The sequence below is a fragment of the Nicotiana tomentosiformis genome, chromosome 1 (genome assembly GCF_000390325.3).
Source record: "Nicotiana tomentosiformis chromosome 1, ASM39032v3, whole genome shotgun sequence".
In the NCBI taxonomy this organism is placed as follows: Eukaryota; Viridiplantae; Streptophyta; class Magnoliopsida; order Solanales; family Solanaceae; genus Nicotiana; species Nicotiana tomentosiformis.
In genome coordinates this window covers 20,924,560-20,945,496 of record NC_090812.1, presented here as the reverse complement: position 1 = coordinate 20,945,496, position 20,937 = coordinate 20,924,560, and the positions used below count along the sequence as shown (strand labels likewise).

The 20,937-nt window shown below is 36.7% G+C and overlaps 1 protein-coding gene across 1 annotated transcript; it reads right to left on the bottom strand.

Annotated features, from left to right (window-relative positions):
* Positions 1–121: 121 nt before the first annotated feature.
* On the bottom strand, positions 122–17,511 carry LOC104110626 (dynamin-2A). The gene is made up of 22 exons (XM_009620153.4): positions 17,025–17,511; positions 16,207–16,257; positions 15,965–16,085; positions 15,761–15,850; positions 15,260–15,321; positions 15,059–15,173; positions 14,624–14,966; positions 14,183–14,330; positions 11,090–11,191; positions 10,886–11,005; positions 9,941–10,024; positions 9,733–9,860; positions 8,049–8,133; positions 7,749–7,881; positions 7,548–7,624; positions 6,128–6,184; positions 2,931–3,078; positions 2,700–2,848; positions 2,266–2,379; positions 2,125–2,192; positions 1,672–1,844; positions 122–805 (listed from the first exon to the last, which is right to left on the bottom strand). The coding sequence occupies exons 1-22, from the start codon at positions 17,166–17,168 to the stop codon at positions 648–650; spliced, it is 2,670 nt and encodes an 889-aa protein (XP_009618448.1). The 5' UTR covers positions 17,169–17,511; the 3' UTR covers positions 122–647.
* Positions 17,512–20,937: the final 3,426 nt, after the last annotated feature.

The following is a 20,937-nucleotide window of genomic DNA, read 5'->3' as shown; positions in this document are numbered from 1 at the left end:
TCTGGGAATATCTTTGTCTGCACCTCAAATAAAAAAGAGACCAAGAGACTAGATGATCCAGCACAGCAGGAGCAAATTGCAATCGCTCAAAACTTGGGCAAATCATAAAAAGCTATGAAAGGAGAAGAATACAATGATTTAATTATAGAACCGTGACAAAAAATCTCACTTCAAAACTTATATCCTGAAGTTTGATCAACAATGCTGGATAAAGGTGTGGAAAGTTTAAAGCTAAAGGTCAAATCTAAGGATGCAACTGCAATCTGATAGCATCAAATAAGGTTATAAATCAAAAGTATTATCCACGGCAGAATTGTTTCACCAACTTTCCCAAGCAACCTTGTCAAAATTTAAGCCCAGCTGAAGCTCAACCAACAGTAGAGATACCCACCAACCCAACAAGATTATACATGAAAATTGTCCTGAAATTCCTAAATTTGAAAGCTATGTGTAGTTAGGATCAAGCAGCAACTGGAAAACTTTTTCTTTGTTGAGAAGAGAGGCCGCTGGACCAATAGCTAAACTTTACCTAAAAATGTAAAAGCTATGTATACAAAGATCTCATGACAAAATGCGAGCACGTCAAGAGTCCAAGAAGAGAGCAGGAACCAAAACATCCGCAGCTGCCAAGAATATGAATCAAATGCCTAGGATCTAAATCCAGAACCAGGAGGTGCAGGTGGCAGCCGGCTAGGTGTTCGTCGACTTCTAGACCCTGCATCACCATTTTGGGCGCCATTCGCAGCATCAAATGCGGATCTCCAATCATCACCTGATGACTGTCCTCCAGATCTTGGGGTGCTTTCTGCAGATGTCAATATAATAGAATGTTGGTGATAAACTAAGTTTGTAGAAAGCACTTCATGTGTATTGATAAACTGGGAGAGAGAGGACGGTGGTCTACAACGTCCAATTTGCAGCAGTTGTTATTTGTTAACAAAAGGATCATAAACAATAAGTTCAAGGCTCTCTAAGTTTCAGAAATTTCTCTTATGCTGCTTATTCATTGACAAGTTTGCAAATTACTGATGCTTCAACCATTTATCTTTCACAGTATAAAAAGTCTAAAATCTAAATATTTCACTGCATTTACTTCTGCAGTTGTTATTTAAAAGCCCGCAAAATTAGAAGTCAGCTATATCAGCTTGCGGTATTGACTAAGGTTGTGTCCCAGGTTCACTAGACCTATCTTTTATTGAATTGCGGTCCCGTGGAACTAAAATTTCATCCGTCTTCTAGGGCATAATCTTAATAATATACTTCCTTAAGTTTCTACGGGCAAGTGTCAACCACTTTAATTCCGTATAACTTCAGCAAATGTCCTAGTAGGTAAATGCACTTTAAATCATGGTCTAGGCAGTGATATCCAACATAGTTCACCAGATGGCACATCATTGGAATTTCATGTTTCTTTATATTTTGCATCAGCAATACTATGTTGCCGTATTTGAGAGCAGTCATTCAACTCATATGAGCATACATATGCTAGGTCATGGTGAATTACAAATTAGATGATTTCATTTTTATTTTTATTTTTATGGAGGCCGTATATTTTACCACAGGAGTTCGTTTTGATACTTTAAGATGGCAACATTAAAATGATGGAAAACTGTAAAAGAATTGAAGATTAAGGCTTCAACTAAAAAAGCTATCAAAGGATTTGCCAAATACCAGCTCCATCACTATCTGAGTAGCTAGACACAGCAGCTGCTCGATTATCATGAACACTAAGCTGCTGAGTGACCTTAGCAAGAAAAGAGGATTGTTTCTGATAGTGCTCCCTCCTACGCTTCACATTCTGGTCTTCCAGGAGTAGCTCTTCGATCCTTGTTCTACTTTGCGCACTACAGTCAAATTTTGATACGTAGATGATAGGAGTGCAGTCAGAAGACAATTAGAAAGAAGCAAAGATGATAAACAATAAAGAAACTTTTGTTAAGACCACAAGGTTGTATGCATGACACTTTTCATATGCCAGAGATATTCTGGATTGATCAGTTTCAAGTAGAAGTAAAATTTGTGAGATTGGTTTCTTATATAAAACATCCTCAGTATATATATTTGGTCAAAATCAGAGCTCCTAATATCCATGATTCCTCAAAAGGAAATACAGCTGCTGCTAACCTGACAGAACTGTACAACTTATTAAGCATATCCTCTCTGGCCTTTTCTACTTGGCAAAGAACAACTGCCTGAAAAACCAGTTAAAGTTAAACAGGGTATGGAGAACAAAAATGAAGGGCATAACGATGACATTAAACTGACCTTCGGTACATTAGCAGCAAGGCTGTTGAGAACAGCTTCAACATAACCACGTACTTCTTGAGCCATCCAACGGAGTTCTTCTTCTGGATCCGCAGGTTTCCTAGTCATCGTGTCCTAAATAGAAATTGATCCAAGTATTTGACATGTAACATGTTTGAAAACAGAGATTGTGGAAAGAGAAATATTCCATAAAATGCTGGCGTACAAATTAAATGATCTCAAACCAAGAAGTCAAAATTTGGAGAGATTCCTTATAGGTAAGACAAGAAGAATACTTTTGGCAGTAAAAATCAGCTGTGCAGTAAAAACATTTGAAAACATTGGTGGTAATGAAGTGAAGACGTTTTTTTCTGCTGAAGTAAATTGAAGGAACAATTATAGGCCGAATCAGCAAAAGAATTTTTATGTGAGTATAACCGTATTTTGCTACTTACAAGTGACCCCTCAGACAAATTTTGCCTCACAGGTGGACCAGAATCAGCAATAACCTGACCTCCTTTAGAACTTATGACATTTTTCAATTTGTTTATCCATTCAATCTTCTCAGCCAAACTTTCTGCCTTCAAAATAACAGCACTTTGGGCTGCAATATAGCATAATTTAGTTGTAAAAAATGTAAGAAGAAATCATATAATTCCCTTACAAAGAGTGTAGGAATGCACCACCTTTAAGAACAGTCTTGTATTGAACCCTGCTTGTTAATTTAAACAAGAGACTAGGTCCTTTTCCTCCATCAGGCCCATTTGCCTTTTTGTCTTTCAAACTTTTCGATGATCCTTCATCTTCTTCAGAAACCTCTTCAAGATTACATTCCTGAAAGTTTTGGATAGCATGTTACACGATAAACTAAAGGCACAACATATCCACAAGATGAATGTAATAGAAATGTTAATATTAAGATGGATATGCAGCCAGTCCCTCGTACAAGATTGGACAAGATTACAAATTATCATATTCAACTGAACACAAGCAGCACACACAGAAGATGAAGTTTTTGGCCATTTCCCACATAAATCTCCATATGAGTAGGTCCATAGGTGCAACATTATGATAATTGAAGGTGCTAAGGGAATGGGGAAATTGTTTCAGACAACCTACAATCTTTCAAAATGGTTTTAGCTAAGAACAGATACAGTGGAAGCAAAAAGATCATACAAGTGATACCATCTACTTGGAATGAAGGCTTAATTGTTGTTAATGAGGATAAGTGTGAGATTTAGAAAACTCCTAGCTTTAGAGAACCTCTAATTTTCCTTAAAAGACAGGTTATTTAGTATTGGAATAAAATGAGGTCAAATAGAGCGAAATGAATACAGAAGATTCATATAACCATCCCCTACTAATTTTGTATTGAGGTAAAGTTATTGGTTGATGTTACTTGATAAGCTCCGCAAACTCGGTACACCAATTTATATTTCTTCATGAAATTTGACAACAACAATCAGAACCGAAGCCAAATACAGGTATAGCTTCTCTAATAGACCCAAAACCCTTGTAAAAATGCAGCCATCCACTGTAAGTTTTTAAGGAATACCAATAGATAGAATGCAATATCTAGCATGAAGAAATACTGATTTGGGTCATTTTATGGTCTTTCAATTTAACCTGTTCATGCACAATTAAATCGTCTCTTCTCTGCTCCCCATGTCCCAGAGTGAAAGGTCACGAAATGTGGTGACCAGTGCATCATGTTCAGAATTCTCGGTGAATATGTACCAAGAATTACTTCTGTGAAATATCCTTCCCAACCAGAATTGAATTTTGCTTCAAGTATTTCCACTATCCTAAGGAATCGAAAAATCAAAATAATAATGAGATGTTTATTGGGCATTTCTCCCTTAACTATGCTTAAAGCAGTTTTGAAAATTGTTGCAACACTGTGGCAGGTAATTAGATAGAAACGCATTCAACTACTGGTACCCTAGGAATCAAAGAACATAAACCACATAGATATACATGAAACTACATTTGCCAAGTGAGATCATAGATTCATAGGTGACCCATCAAAGAACACACCGCATCAGCAATGACTACTACACCCCCATGTCATGTCAATAAGGACCATATGACCTGTATGGATATACTTTATTGACTGCTAAAACTCGCACATGAATTGTCTTTTAGCCCTTGTCGAAGATCTAAAATAACAAAATAGAATTGTTTCTTTGCTAATAGTTTAAACTTTTACAACAGGTGGTCGTATACGTCAATAAAATATCTTTACATGCTTGCACCAAGACCCCCACGTGAGGAGCACGATGTATATAAAAAATAAGTAGTATATAAAAGTGTTCACTCTCGAACAACTTAAGCTGTTAGGTGGCCACACAGTTCATTAACTCTCTTTCATTTGACCTTTTATTATTTTTTCCTTTACCACCCAACCCACCTCTCTAACTAATATATAAGGGAAAAAAGAAAAGCAAATCAATCACACTTTTAGCTATAGTTCCGTAAAGACTTGCTAATCCTACCTGGAGCGCCGAGATATTTAAATCACCTAGGGGACTTCGGAAGGGTCATACTAGATTGAGAGATTTTTGTCTTGCTGATAGTAAATTAACTAAGTTGAGACTCCATACAAACTAAGGAATATTGTACATATCAAACCCAGGGATAAACAGCACCAAGTCATTAATAGGATGAGGTAAATAATCCATATATCAGCAAACGAAAGACCACGACAAACCAAGTCAACAATAAAAAATTTGAACTCATTCCCTGCAATCTATACAAGAAAAGGAAACGACTATCTATTTTCTCTTCAGATTCTTCCTTTGAGTGGGATCACTTGATAACTCTAACACCAGCAGACATGAGTTTCAAATCAATATTTCTGGATTCTCTTGCACATGATTAAAAAGACAAAAATACAACTATAATATTCAATCTTGAAATGTAGATGACAGTAAATAATAGATGCAATTTACAGAAAGAAAAGCAGAGAGATGTATATAAAGTTATGACAAGTGCAGCACCACTAGGCTAATAGGTCCGATGATTTTAATTCATAAGCTTGAGAGTTGTGAACTTCAATGTTTGGCCCTTGAATTTTCTTATACCTGACTTCAAAGAAGATACCTGGACTCTATGATCAAACCCATTTTTGCAGCTTGTAAGTTAATGTGCATTTTTATTACTGCTCTGGAAATTCTATAGGGGTGTCTCAATCTACTATTCAAAGAAGCAATGTGCGCATAAGACTTGATGCTTAAACAGGTGCAGACCCTAAATGTTACTCATATATCTCTAGAGGGGGCTCATCTAATTTTCTTGACTTTGATATGCCAGGTGACTCTAGCAATATTTGATTTGCACATGCTGTGGCTCCTAGATCTAGCACTACTGTACATGTAATGCACAAAAACTTTTGTAAAGTTACTCTTTTTTTCTTCTGACAACTAAAGACAGCCTTTCTGGGCCATAAGAGAGCATAAAAAGGAAAAAACCCTTCAATAATGTACACAACCATGAAGCATAACATGCCCAAACACTTATAGCAAGAGCTGTGTAATAGGTGTTTTTAGTTTGTTACATAAACTTTAACATGGAAAGAAACAATCTAGATGAAACAAACTGAAGCCAGAAAACATATCTATGTACCAAATGAAAACGAGAAGCGGCGCACAAGTGTCAAAACAGCTGGAAAACACTTTCGGTATTTAAATACCTCCAATTAAGGCGATCACCTAATTGTCAAGGCTTACCCAGAAAGCTTAACCGAGCAACAATTTGAATAAACTAAATGAACTCACTAAAGGCTTTCTAATAAAGCTATAAAAGAGACGAATGCAAATTACTTGTCCAAAATTGAATGTTAGGTATTAAAAGCACTCAAAAACACCAATTAGCAGTTTGGTACCTCCAACGTAATTACACCATGGAAATGCCGCTCTTCTTGCTTCTTGGTGTATCCAAGCTGCAAAAGCATAACGAAAAGCTATGAGACAGTAATAACTAAAAGCTATGAGACAGTGGCGCGAACTAATTAGTATGATATCTCATATATTTTAGAGAATGTTTTAGTTTTGATTTACTTCATGAGGCACAAATATCCAAAATAACATTCTAACTTGCATATAAATACTACTTAAATCGATGATATTGCCTTGTACATAGCCATCTAGTATACATCCTATAATGATATAAAAGGGTGAAAAGCTACATCTCACCAAAAAGTAAAGAAAAGCTATAATCAGCTTATTGTTAACTACACACTAATCTAAATAAAAATGATTCTTAACTATTCTAAAAAAATAAAAAATGTTCAAATGTTTCAATCCCCGGAGCTACTTTTCATTCTCTTTTTCTACCACATAATTTGTCATTGGGTTCGATTATACTTGTTCTTTCTTTTTTCTTTTTCTTTTGGTTATCTTCCACTACTTATATAGACATGGATACAAATATTGTACAGGTCTTTAAATTACTAGTGCATGCTCAATTTTAGCTTTTTATTTTTAAGGGGACAAATCTCATGTATAAGAAATTTATAAAGGTACCAACAAAGAGAACAATATTGAGTCATCTTATATTGGAAGATCTAAACTGGTCGTACACAGGTACATTAGTATCCAACAAAACGGTCCAGGAAAAGTCTTCCAGCTTTTCTCTGTTCACACTCTTACTGCACAGATAATACCCTACTTGGGAATGGTTCATCTTCCAAATTCTTCCTATTGAAGTTTGAGTTTGGACATATAAGTTTTCTTCTAGGGTTTCGAACAAAATATTTTATGAATTTTGAATTTGGAAAATTGGAAAGATTTAGAAAGAGAAAAGAAATCCTTCGAAAAAGTAGATTTTCCATTTAAATAGGCCCAAATACAGCTGAAGAGAAACTAATCATTTGGTTTGGGATACAAACAGCAACATCATTTCACCGCTTAATCGGATTTAAGCAACCACAAATAAGACATTTTTTTCTTCTTTTTTTAAAATTCCCTCCCAATTTAGGAGTATGTATACCACACTTCCCCTACAACGTCACTCGCACCCAGGACCTAATGGTCGTGGGTAGAGGTGCTTTACCAACTAAGCAAGCCCCACTTGTCACAAATAAGACATTAATTTGCAGTAAAACTCGGAAGTATTGTACTTCTATTTTTCCTTTCTACCATAAGCAATTGACTCCACTATTGCTCTAAAATAACTGGTAAGTTACAACATTAAATGTTGACAGGAAATGCTATAAAAGGATCACATACATAAAATTAGTTCAAGTAAAGCAATGGATTATCACCAGCTGATGTTACAATGGCTTAAAAAACTTCAATACTGACCTTTCCAGTCTTCTCATTTAAAACAAACCATCGCTTGCTCCAGCCACTTTTTTTATCACTTTTCTTTAGTAGAAACCCTGCATGTACAGGAAAATTATGTGTGAACACAAACAAAACTAGCACTTTGGTTCCAAAAAAAATTCAGCTTAGTTATCTTGTATTGGATCAACAAAAATTGGAGACAAACTCAGCAAGTTAAACCTGCTGTGATTTCTCCATCGGGTCCTGCAGTCTTCAGGACTGGTCCTTCTTGTGAATCCTTATCTTGCTGAACTGATTTATCCTTCGCTGACTTTCCACCACTTTGTTCACCTCCAGTTTGGGAACTGGATGCCTATATAGGAAACTAGTTGCAATCAGGAGAGGTTTTCAACTCAAATAGCCATGGAAGGAAAAAGAAAAATAAATGAGAAAATCCAAGAAGTTCCAACGCTTCAGGACAGCAGAAGGTAAAGAACTCGAGCAATCAGTACACTGTACTCATTGAAAAGATTGGCCTACCCTATTCGATATGGATTGCTCTGCCTCTGCTGCCTTCTTGGAGGGTCGGTTCTTCAGGTCATCCTCTCGCCGCTGCCTATCCATCCTGGAGAAACCAAAAATGTAGCATTCACCAAACAGCAAATAATTGGGAACAAGGAAGTTAAGGACAGAACATCAGAGAAAAATGAAAAAATGCATCATAAAAAGAACAAACATCTCACTCCCAGTATTTTCCAAAAAAGTAGTCCTTGATTTCTCATTTTTGTTCCTCTTTTGGTTATTCACAGGGAGCTCCCAGTGAAAGTATGAGCGTTCTAACATTTCTTTTTCTTTCATAATCAGTTTGTGTCTCAAAGCAATTTTTAACGATGAGATAACATCAATGTGAAACAGCACATCAATGATGTTTTATTTTATTTTTATCAGATAAAGTGACGGTATCCTCATGATGATAATAAACATAAAAAGGTCAACTGCACTTGAGATTAAATACTCTTGGAAGCACAAGAGAACTCCTGTTCAAGCTGTTCTATTTAACCACTTTATGTGGTCTGCATCAACTATTTTGCTTTTCTCTTCCCAGCAAGTAACTTAAAGTCTTAAATCTGTGCAGGTTTGGGTCATTGCGCCACTGCAGTTAAGGCGAATAGAAATTCATCTACCTTACCCACTTATCTCATGAATAAGTAGTATCATCTCATGGATTAAGGAACCCCGACCATATCCACCAAAAAGAGAAGAAAATGAATAAGAATCCAAAAATCAATGATACAGGGATATTATGGTAGCCTTGTCTCAACTGCATGGTAAGGGTTCCCTAATCCACGGGATGCAAATTTAATATGGTTAACAATTGGATTTTTTTTTCTGTTGGACTAATCGAAAAACTGTTTCTTTCATAGCACACCAAGACAGCGTCAAAAGTATCTATAAAAGGTGTGGCTCGCCCATAGTCATCTACCAAGCTAACCCAACTATGTATTTTGGTCATCAGCCTAGAGGAAAAAAAGAATTACCCGAGGAAAATAGAAGGAAAACAATAATCCTTGAAAATAAAAACAGCACTAGAACTCAAATAATCATTTTCTTGGAAGATTTGCAGCGAAGATATTGTTGCAGTCCAACGTTAGTTGAGTATGTATGTTGTTGTTTCCTGATATTGTCTTGGACAATCCTCACCTCATAAGCTAGTTTTTGAGGTTGAGTTAGGCCTTAGGTCTATTTTCTTTACATGGTATCAAAAGTCAGACACATCCCTATTGTTGTGAAGTTAGATCCCGTATTATGTTCACGCTCCAAATGTCCAGCCAGGAAGTGCGGGAATATGTTAGAGTCTCATATTTATTGAGCATAGGTTTAGAGTCTCATATTAATTGAGCATATGTTGTTATCTCCTGATATGATCTTGGACTATTCTCATCTCATGAGCCTTTTGAGGTAGAGTTAAGCTCAATGTCCACTAGCTTTACAAATACACTAGAACAAAATCGACAGGCAATAACAGGTTGCAATTAGTAAAACCTGTAGATAAGGCTGTGCTTGATTTGTCTCACACTACAATATTTTGGAAACACAATTATTAAATATTTTGACATAAACCAGATTACTTTACATACAGAGCTAACAGAAGAAAATACAAACCAAAATGTGATAACAATACATCGGAAGGAGACCAATAAAAGGAGCTACATTATGAGCATACCGCCTTTGCACCAAACGGATAAAGTGCTGTGGGGGAACATACACCCGCTCCATGTCAACAAGGGCAATAACCATATTCTTCGCTTCAGTTCTAAAATTATCCAAAGCAGTAGTCGCAATTGCAATTACCTAAAATGAATTATTTCCATAAGAAGCCAAGAAAATCACAAGATTCAACTTGTAAAACAACAGATCCACTTAATGGTCACCTCTTGCTTAAAAGGAGGATACTTTCCAAGACCTGGTGTTGAATTAGCAGCTTTTGAGACAATATCAACAAGTACTCGGTGCACCTACCAAAATTTTAAAGCGGCTTAGAATGTAGAAAGAGGAAGTTCAAGGAAACATAATTCTCATTAACTGTCTCAGGTGGCCGATAAATGTTACAATTAACTTGGGTTCATTTTGCATGAGAGTATTGCCAAAGGCCAGCCAAGCTATTGAAAGGAGAAGAACAAAAACAAGATACTTCTGCAAGACAATTGTATAGTGCCATTGCATAATTTCTGATTAACATTACTGTCTCAGTCACAGATAAATGTAGCAATTAACTTGGGTTCATTTTGCATGAGTGTATTACCAAAGGCCAGCCAGGCTATTTGAAAGAGAAGAAAAAAATCAAAATGCTTCTGTAAGACAATTGTATAGGGCCAAAATTGCATATATTCTGATTAACAAGTTGACAGGAGTAAATTAATATTACCAAAAAATCACCTAATGAAACAATGGAAGGATATAATGAACTGCAGGCAGTGACTGTCAACAGGTCCTACTAACCACAACTGTTCCCTAAATAGTATCATGTTTACAGGAGCTATGATGTCCATCATGATATTAAAAAAAATCATTTTTTCCAGTTAACCAAATTATTGAGATCCACGAGCAAAGAAGCTCAAGGACCATAAAGGGAAGGGGAAAATACTTGAGGTGTTGCATGCAGCCAGGAAAAAGACATAAAAGTTGCAAGAAGAATTTCTACATGTTTTCCCTTTTGGTGATTGTCAATAAGTGGGGAAAGAGATAACAACCACTATGACTCAATAAGAAACTAGTTGGAGAAGAGGGGAAGTGAGATACAATGAAAACTACCGAATAGGTCAAGCAAAAACAAATAACTCCCTTGATTAAAGCATATAATATTGGATAGGGATCACCTCTTCGACACAAAGTGTTGAAGGTTCTTTAGCCAGCTCCAATACACCCTTTATTAAAGACCTTAACCCTTTTTCAGGAGAAATAAGGTAAGGTTGATAGCCATCTGCTTCTAGCACAACCTTCAATTAACATGAAAGGGTCACTTGAAAAGATGAAGAGGTAATATGCACTTGACTGAAGCCATGATGGAGTAAGAAATATACCCTCTTCACATTTTTTAACTCAAAGTGTCTATCCAAAGGAAGCTGCTTGATCCTATCAGGGAATTTGCCTTCAAAACTTGCAATTACTTTCCAACCACCTCCCTACAGAATTAGTGCACAAGCAGTATGTATGTATCCAAAGAAAATACACTTTTAACCAAAATAACAACTAAGTAGCACATAGTTCTGTATACTAATCACAGATCCCACTTGCCAGAGGGGCCTCTAGGCTAACATGATAAAGGAAAAAATGAAACGGGAAAAGGTGAAGTGGCTAAATTCTGTTGTGCACAAAAATCTAGTCATAATTATCTCATATTGGCATAAAAAACCTAGAGGTTCTGATGAACAACAAAGTGAAAAGAATCTACAAAAGCACGAAATCACTTAAATGAAATAGAGACAAACTCTTTTACACATACTAACCCTATACCAAAACAGCTAGGAATTATACCAAATGATTTTACGAGTTAAAGATACGCCTTTTGCTATATTCAAAATCTGAGTGAAGGGTTTGGGGACTTAAAAGCAAGCAGAAAGAAGCTTTTGATTTTTGTAAGGGAGAATCCACGACATGAGTTCTTAAATTATAGGGTGGAAGAATTTATTTGCTAAAAAACATGAACTGAAACAAAAAATGAATTTTCTCCAGCAACCAAAAATGTACATGTTTAAAGCGATAAACACACCTCAAACTCAAGAAAAGAGTACGGCAAATTTTAGCAATGAAGCGGTCTTGCTCACTCATCGGTTTCAAGCAAGGGTAAACAAAATATTTTGTTCCCCATAGAGGTGCTTTTTCTTTAGTGCCTATCTCTTAATTTCTGTCTAGCTTAAATTAGCTGTTATTCTTTCATGGGATGCTGTACTGCCTTTGCTCCCTCTTTGGTAAGAAAACGATAAGAAACAAGACTTTCTTCCTCATTCACATCCTCTTTGTTAATAATTGTCAGTCACTACAAATTGAAGTAGATACTTTTATTGGACTAATATCTTTCATTGAGATTTCAACAATATACTGAAATATAGCATGGAGTCCAATAGTAGGGGAATTTGAGAAGGAAAGATGGAACTTCAAAATTCTAAGTTGGGGAATTGTGCAAGTTCAATGTAGATAAATCCTGAAATGAACATCAACTAAACGCACATGCATTATCATAAAACGTACATTACAATACCGACTAAAGAACATCAGAATCTCAGAATCCTCTCAAATTTATTTTAGGGTAAATTACATTAAACACCCCTGTAATATGACTCATTCGCAATAAATTCATTATTTTCAATTCGTAGAGCAACTGAATATATAGAACAAGGAAATCCCCTTTTTTGATAGTTCTAACTAAGAAATTTCTATAATAATTCGAGTGTGAATCTCCTCCACCCCAACCAACTATTTACCTTGTTTTTCACCTTAAAACTCGAATGAAACAGAAAGTTGCACTCATGTCATAATGATATTCACGGTATGCTTCATGAGCCAGAAAACAACTTGTTCCAAATTTTAGACCTGGTTAACTACAGAAAGGAGACTGTGGAAAAACTGAACAAAGTTAAGATTTCAAGCCATAGCCTGGCGTATGAATTCATGGCTGCAAGGTGGCTAATTTTCGATTTCACAGTCGAGGATGCCTCTTGGGGAGATAAATATAGAATGCTGTGGCAACTAAGTAATCAAGAAATTCAGAAAAAAACAGGTGGATAAAGGAGGTCGTCTTTGTCTATAGGAGGGGATATAACATTATGAAGTCTACCCTCTCTAACATTATTACATGTCCTTGGTTAATATGCCTCTAACTATGCCCAGATTGTAAAAAGATGATGAGAGACAATTTTGTGGAAAGTTAAGGAGGAGAAAAAGAAAATTCAATTGGTAGAGTGGAAAGGATAAAGATCCTTATTGCGGAAAGGAGGCTGGGATTCAGAGCTTGTCCACCTCTAGCATGTTGGGGAAATGGTTCTAGAGATTTGCTCAAGAGAAAGGCTCTATGAAGAAGGGTTTTAGGGAATTTCAAACCATTAATGGTTCTCTAATTTGATGAGCCTGTATAAGGAGATAAGAGGGGGAGGAACAGATCCACTAAGGGTATCTGGTGGTGAAGGAGGCATGATAAGCTTCTAGAAGGGTATATGATGCAATGAGACTATATTGAGGTGTGTACCCCCACTTTGGTAAATGTTAGATAGCTATGTTAGCCGTTCTTTAAGAGAGGATGACCAGGAAACCATGTGAATGTTAAGTTTCGGCTAGACCATATAGGATTAGGAATAGGATGAGGTTGAAAAGTTCCTAGAAAAGATATGACAGCCCAATAGGGGGAGAGGGCAAACAAGGTGATATATGGAGGGGTGGAGGAGGAATCATTCATGGTGTAATCATACTACCTGGAGCTATTAAAGGGAATAAGATGAGGGGGTGTAGGAGAATATTTAGAAAGCTAATCACCCAAGAGAAGGTTTTTTCAGTTGCTGAGCAGTGTAGGAATTCTCCTTTGTATAGGTAGTTGAGCAAACTTGACAGATGAAAATGGATGCACCGCACTCAATCTGGACATATTTTGACACCCTCTTGGTATTCCATCAATAAAATAATTTTGACTTATCAAAGAAACGAAAAGGAAAGGTTTCCCACCGGCTTGCTGATAAACATATACTAACAAGAAGAGGAAAAACTACTCCCTCTGTCCCAATTTATGTGGTATACTTTCTTTTTTAGTCTGTCCAAAGAAGAATATCATACTTCCTTATTTAGAAACTATTTAACTTTGAACTTCTCATTTTACCCTTAAAGAGATGGCTTGTAGCCAAACAAATGTCTATGGCTTGTTTTAGACCACAAGCTTCAAAAGTCTTTCTTTCGTACTTAGACTCGATACTCAGTCGAAAAATAAATTGGAAGGAAGGGAATAATAAAGAGAGTGGAATTCACTTCCAATAACACATAGTAGCACTTGTTTTCTTGAAGGATAATTGACTTTGAAATTGGCCAAATTGTTTTTACAGAAACACTTCAAGCAACACTTTAGCATTATCATGATTATAAACTGTAAGAGTGTCATTAGCTTTCATTCTCTTTCCTACTCCAAGGCTCACCTCTCCAGTTGTAAGATGTTCGAGAAACTTATCCTCGAACTCACGGCAAAGCTCAAGGGCTAAAGCTTTTGTACCTTCAGCACTATTAACCATTTGTTCGCCATACTTTACTAGCTCGTCCTTTACTGCTTGAGATTTTCCCTGGAGCCTGCAGGAGTTATAAAGGAAGGATTAAATGATGTAGGTCTTTACAGGTAGCCGATGAAAAAAATTAATTAAAAGGGAAGAGACGGTGACTAGAAACTCGTGTTCTATACAACAGTGAGCAACTTGCTGCAACTTTTACATAATTTGTGGTGCCTAAGTATGTAAAAAAAGAAATCATTGAAATGTGTTGCTTTGTAAACTAAATTGGTACAAAACAGAAACATTTGCTTTTGAAACTAATTGACCAAATGTAAATCAAGTATGGGAAATTAAAACAATGGAATAGGACATCACCCTGAGAGGAGATTCGGAAGCCTGACTTTCATTCGATTACGGATCTGTTGAGCAAGGGTCTCCACTAGTGCTAGCCTACCAAGCTTGCTTTGAGGAGCCTTTGTTAAAATGGATTTAAGACTTTCACTCTCAGCACGCCATGCTGTTTCTAGCGAATTATCATTGCCTACATTTCCTGACTGTGCTGAGGCTATAGAAACAGATTGACCAATCAAAGCAACCCATGGTATATCGGATGTGCTTGGTGGTCCCTGATTTAACAAAAGGGCCTGGGTAGCTGCAAGAACTTTTGGATCTGAAGCTGCTTGATCTACCTTGCTAATAACGCCTACAGTTCTTGTACCTGAAACATTAGCGAAATATGCTTTCAGCGATTTTGAGATAGGGAGAAGTGAAACTAATAATTGAAGAACAAAATTTGATAGTGCAACTCACATTCTCCATCATGCTCTTTTGCAATTCTAAGCGCTTTATACGAGGAAATTTCTGGTGCTAGAGCAGCAGGAATCACAACAAGTAATATGGCATCACTGCGTGCAACATATGTACTCTGTAAGGAAAAAGGAACAGCCTTTAAACTCCTATAAGAAAGTGAATTTCATAATTGGAATCCATGATGTTTATTTTTACACTAACCAATGCATCATCAAGATGTCCCTTATCTACTCCAGGTAGATCAACCAACTTCAATGGAGGAGCTGTACGGCAAGAAAAAAGAAAAACACAGTTGAAACAGACAATATTTCCCACAGAAACAACTATGAAAAGCAGAAAACCAGTTTGCTCATGCAATCTGGACAGAGAAGCAACAGTAAAAGACAGTCCAAATTTCAGAGATCAAATATCAAATAAATAAACAATATAGGAAAAAATAAAAAATAGAAAAAGATTTTCTCCAGTACAATTAAAGTGCAGAGAGAAACTACCAGGTACTATACCGAAGTTCAACTAAATCCAACAACAAATATCAGCGGAAGAATCCTAGGATTGAAAAACTCCAATAGGAAAATAATGTCAACCCATATTGGGGTTAATATCCTACTAAAGTGTGGAATATTATTACTAGGTTAACACGGCAACAAAGTGAACATCCATACCACTTCAAAAGTATCTGTAAACATCAATCCCAAGACATACCTGTACTAGTTCGAAGCTTCAAATATATCTCGTCTCGGCTCTTGCTTGAGATTTTGCTTAGTCTATCCTGTAAAGAATGGCGAAGAGCACCTTTTGTTGGGCCAAAGAGTGAACAAGTATGATCAGAGTATGCCCTATTTATAAGCTTTTAGTGAAAATAGAATCGTAGAGAACTGTACTATAATAACTGGGGAAAGGCCTCACTTGCAGAGACTTGTTGGGATTTACTGTCAATTTGCAATATAATTGACTTGCTGCTTAAGGAACTATCCTTTTTAAGGTCAATGCATATAGGAGCACGAGTAGCACCTCCTTCCCCAGTTGGCTGGCCAAATCAAGATAAAAGAAATGGAAACATGAACAAAGAGTTGCAGCAATATCTTACATATGAATCTAATTTGTACTCTCTGAAACTATAATGAAAAATTTAAGCAGAAGAAACTAACCAAAGCAGGATGTCCTATAAGACTATTCAATACAGCTGATTTACCAGCACCCTGAGAAATTGTCAAAGATTAGAAATTGTCAAAGATTAGATATATTACCAGCACCCTGAGAAAGTGAATGAAGAATTAAGCTGAAGATTCATTTCACAATATTGGGAATGATTCAACAGTCATGCTGCAAATGTTTGGTTCTTATACAAAATTCTAACTCAGTTTGGAACCTAAATAGAGTGAAAACAATTAAAGCCAATTGTTTAATTATGTAGCTGCTTGTTTAAGGTAAGTTGACTGTCACCTTATCATGAAAAAAATCTCTGCGTGTCTGTTTATCTCTGTTAAACTTAACAAGAGGTACCAGCTCCAAAGGACAAATGCTCACAAATTTATTGGACAATTATAGCTTGTCATTGTCAGATAATTATGTAACTGCTTGTTCCATGAGCAGGTGAGTGCAAATACTATAAGAGATTAAGTTCTATACACTGACGTCATAAAAAATATTTACACAATCAGGTCACTTAATTGATAAGCATTAATTGGTAATCCGGTAAAAATGGTAACTGACCAGATGTCACGGTTAAAATTCATTGATAGTATGTGTATAACTTAAATCCAAACTATAGGATGTCGCCATTCTCAAGTATGCGAAACAAGTGCATTTGTACATCAAGTTGACAAATACATATCCTTTCTAGAAAAATTAGGTATGTAGTACTTCCAAAATATGTTGCATTGTATCTAGGGAAGAATAACATAACACATATCACAGAACATACAGAAGAATCACAAATCACGTGGTAATTGCACAGAAAACTTACGGTATTGCCAAGCGCCACTGCATTGAGGAACGTTGAAGGCCGTTTAGACGATGCCGCAGCGTCATCGACATCCTCGTCGGCTAACAGAGCAGCCGCTTGCCTCATCGCATCGCCGAGCTGTTCCAATTCCTCGATCGCCTCCATTGATCCGCTTCACCACCAAATCAAACAATCTCGGATACAAAAACAATACCAAAACTACACCGCTTTTTTCACCAATAACAATCAGATCATTCGTACGCCAAAGAAATCACGCATTACATGCATAAATACGTTTACAAAAAATTAGTATCACCGAATCCTACAGAACAATGCAGTTGCTAATTGCGAAGAATTAATGCAAAGAATCGTCTCAAGATTCGCGAATGCGAAAATTTGTTGATCTAGAGCTGGTTGATGGAATTTGCCATGACGTTCACGGCGATGAAGGGGTCAGTTGTTGAGATTTAACAGATACCGAAAATGGCGAAAATGGGAATGCTTTTCTGATTTGGTATTCGGTTTTTTATATTTTATTTTGTGAAAAGAAAATTTTCTTTTCTGAGAATTTGATCGTTGGACTGTCATCTCGGCAGTTACTACATATTAAATATCAACCGACTAATATGCGCCTGTACGTAAGGGGGAAACACCACCTGCATTTTGCTTTTACGATTTCCAAAACTTCCTTTGTTTGATTTATATTTCAATTAATTACAATGAACCCCCACTACTTTTTAAATTATGCTAACGGGCCGTCTGAATTTCCAAAATCGCAAATGTGTTTTCTTGGAAAAACGTAAGTGCTTCTAAAAATTAGTATTAATTTTTTTATCTTTTTTTTTTTACAGAGTTAATATGGAAAAATGAAGACTAGTTGATTCAAGGTGGCATTGATCTTGATACTAAATTTAAACTCATAGCATTATGATACCGATTATGAGTTACAACGTGTCAATTTCTGGTGATAGTCTACAAGGTTCATAATTACTTCTCTTGCTACAAAATATTTGCCTAATCAACGCTAAGTCCAGCTAGATCACACTTTTCTGGTTTACCCCAATATTCCCATCTTGCTCGATTATTGCTAAGCCGTTTTTGGATATCAACTAGATCAACCAATCTTTTTTTTTTTTTATCTCGAGAGAATCAGATAAGGAGGAGCTAATTCAAACCCCTCCAGTAAATATGAATAGCCACACCAAGTGGAAGGCCAACCAACATCGAATATAGTTGGTTTTCCTTAAAATATATATCAATAGAACTATGATATCGACGACCCGAGGTAGATACTCAATGAGCTACAGTAGTCCAATTCACCTTATCAATCCCAAAAAACTTTGAATACAGTTGTAGGCATGCAAAATTTATTGAATTTAAATTCAATAAAATTATTTGGACTATATTTAAATATATTATCCAAATAAATATTATGCATTAATATAATTGGATGAATTGCTTAAGTCAAATAAATATTGATTGGACTAGCCCATTTAGTTGGGCTACAAATGATGAGCCCACTTCATTAGGTCCAATATGTCATCCTCCTAGAGGCTCAATTTGGTGCCACGTGTCAAATGACGTGGCACGCCAAGTCAAACGTAACCAATAGGATCATGCCACGTATCAAAATGGCAAGGCATGCTAAGGTAAATTAAAAGGCCAATAAAACAGTGCCACGTGTGCAAGTGACATGTTCTGGCCAATCAAATGCGGCCTTATCACACTTCAATTTGATTGGTCGGAAAGAGTTTATTCTTATCATAACTCTTCCTTTCCACAACTATAAATATGGGTCTTCATAACCCAGAGAAGATCAACGGAAGTTATAACAAGAAGCAAGAAAGAGCTCGTGGATCAAACGCTATAAATTCCTCCATAAGTTTCAAGCTTCAAGCAATCAAGTTCAAGTTCAAGTTCAAGCTCAAAAAACGAAGAAGAAATCAAGATTCAGGAGTGCGAGTTCAAATCAAAGTTCGTGCTAGTTGAATTCAAGATCATCGTTCGTGGAAACAAATTCAAATTTAAGATCAAGCTCAAAGGCCCTTGAATTTATATTGAAAAAGTAGAATCAGAGGATTCATAGAGATTGTAACATTAAAACTATTTGAAATCAAATACTACGATTGTTGTAATATTTTTCGGTTTTGATTTAATTTTTACGACGCAAATTTATTGTCTACAATTCTCATACGCCCAGTGGGACAATCTCTACCTCTCATCTCAATTTTTCAATCACCAAAGTTCAAGAACATCGAAATGGCTTCAAAGAAAATCAACTCCAAACCAACTTCCACCAAGGATGCTAATTCCAGGTTCTACATTGATGTGGAAAGCATCCTCGATATTACCTTTGGAAGCTTTGGACTAGTTACAAAGAGTAAAGCAAGCTCTTTAGGACAACAAGCACTATAAGTGCTGTCCGTATCAACCCCTATTTTCGGATCTTCATCTTCAAAAGGAGCAAGATCCTCCACGATCGCACCTGAAGGAGGAAGCGATGTTGTTGAAAAGATTATGAAAATTCTTTCTCTGCTTGACCTCTCTAGATCCGAGAACTCTGTTGTGAAGGAAGTTGATGATATTTCAAGCGATGGATCATCCCCACTTGCACCGCATAGAGTGAGCCATTCGAGGATCAATCTGTGTGACAATCCATGCTACTCTCCATCGTCCACAACAATCATGCAAGCCATGGTGACAAACGCTTCATCTGTGGAGGAGTAGTTGGCAAACTTGACGGAAGCAATCGCTGACTTGACTAAGTGCATGCAAAATCAAGATGCTAGAATTGACAATCTAACATGCAAGGTGGGAATCTTGATGGAAGAAGAATCTACCCATGCACCTGACAAGCTCCCAGAAGTTCCAGAGAGTGATTCTCCCCCAAGAGAAGTAGCATCCGCTAAGGCTATCCCTGTCTCATCTGAAGAGATGATTCCAATCGTCAACTGAAGGAGTTCATTGAAGAAACTATTAAAAATAAATATGAAGTTGCTGCCAAGTCTTCTCTTACATACGCAAAGCCGTATACTGCAATGATCGAAATGTTGAAGATAAGTATGAAGATGCATGTTGGCTATCAAACTCCAAAGTTTCAACAGTTTGATGGTAAAGGTAATCCAAAACAACATGTGGCACACTTCGTTGAGACGTGCAATAATATTGGGACTTATGGAGATTACCTTGTCAAGCAGTTTGTCCTCTCGCTAAAAGGAAATGCTTTTGACTGGTACACAAACCTCGAGGATGGATCTATCGATAACTGGGATCAACTAGAGCAAGAGTTCCTCAATCTCTTTTATAGCACGAGACGTACTGTGAGTATGATACAACTTACAAATACTCGTCAACGAAAGGGTGAACCAGTTATCGACTTTATCAATCGTTGGAGGAATGCAAGCCTCAACTGTAAAGACAGGCTTAGTGAAGCTTTTGGCATAGAGGTGTGCATCCAAGGCATGCACTGGGGACTACGCTACATCTTGCAAGGTATCAAGCCTAGCACATTTGAAGAACTTCGACTCGTGCCCATGACATGGAGTTAAGCATGGCCTCTGTTGGAAATGAAAGGTTGCCCATCTATTAGCCTCGCAAAGGTAACGACAAGCAAGAAGTCAGGAAATTGAGCAAGTTTATACCCAAGTCTGAAAACAAAGAAGCTATAAATGTCAACACATCACCTGTGAAGTTCACAACGAAGGTAAGCAAGAAGAAGAGTACGAAATCCACTTCTTTTCAAGATAAGCCAAGTGGAAAGTTAACTCTAAAAGAAATGCAAGAGAAGGAGTACCCATTTTTGGATTTTGATGTGCCAGCCATTATTGAAGAACTCCTCGAGTTAAATCTCATTAAGCTTCCGGAGATGAAGCGACCAAATGAAGCTGGGAAAACGAATGACCCAAATTACTGCAAATACCATCGACTTGTGAGC

Coding starts and splice junctions, on each gene's coding strand:
- LOC104110626 (XM_009620153.4), bottom strand. CDS start 17,168: ATGGAGGCGATCGAGGAATTGGAACAGCTCGGCGATGCGATGAGGCAA. Junction 15,851..15,964: donor ATCCCAACAAGTCTCTGCAA/GTGAGGCCTTTC, acceptor GCCCAACAAAAG/GTGCTCTTCGCCATTCTTTA. Junction 10,025..10,885: donor CAACACTTTGTGTCGAAGAG/GTGATCCCTATC, acceptor AAATTTTGGTAG/GTGCACCGAGTACTTGTTGA.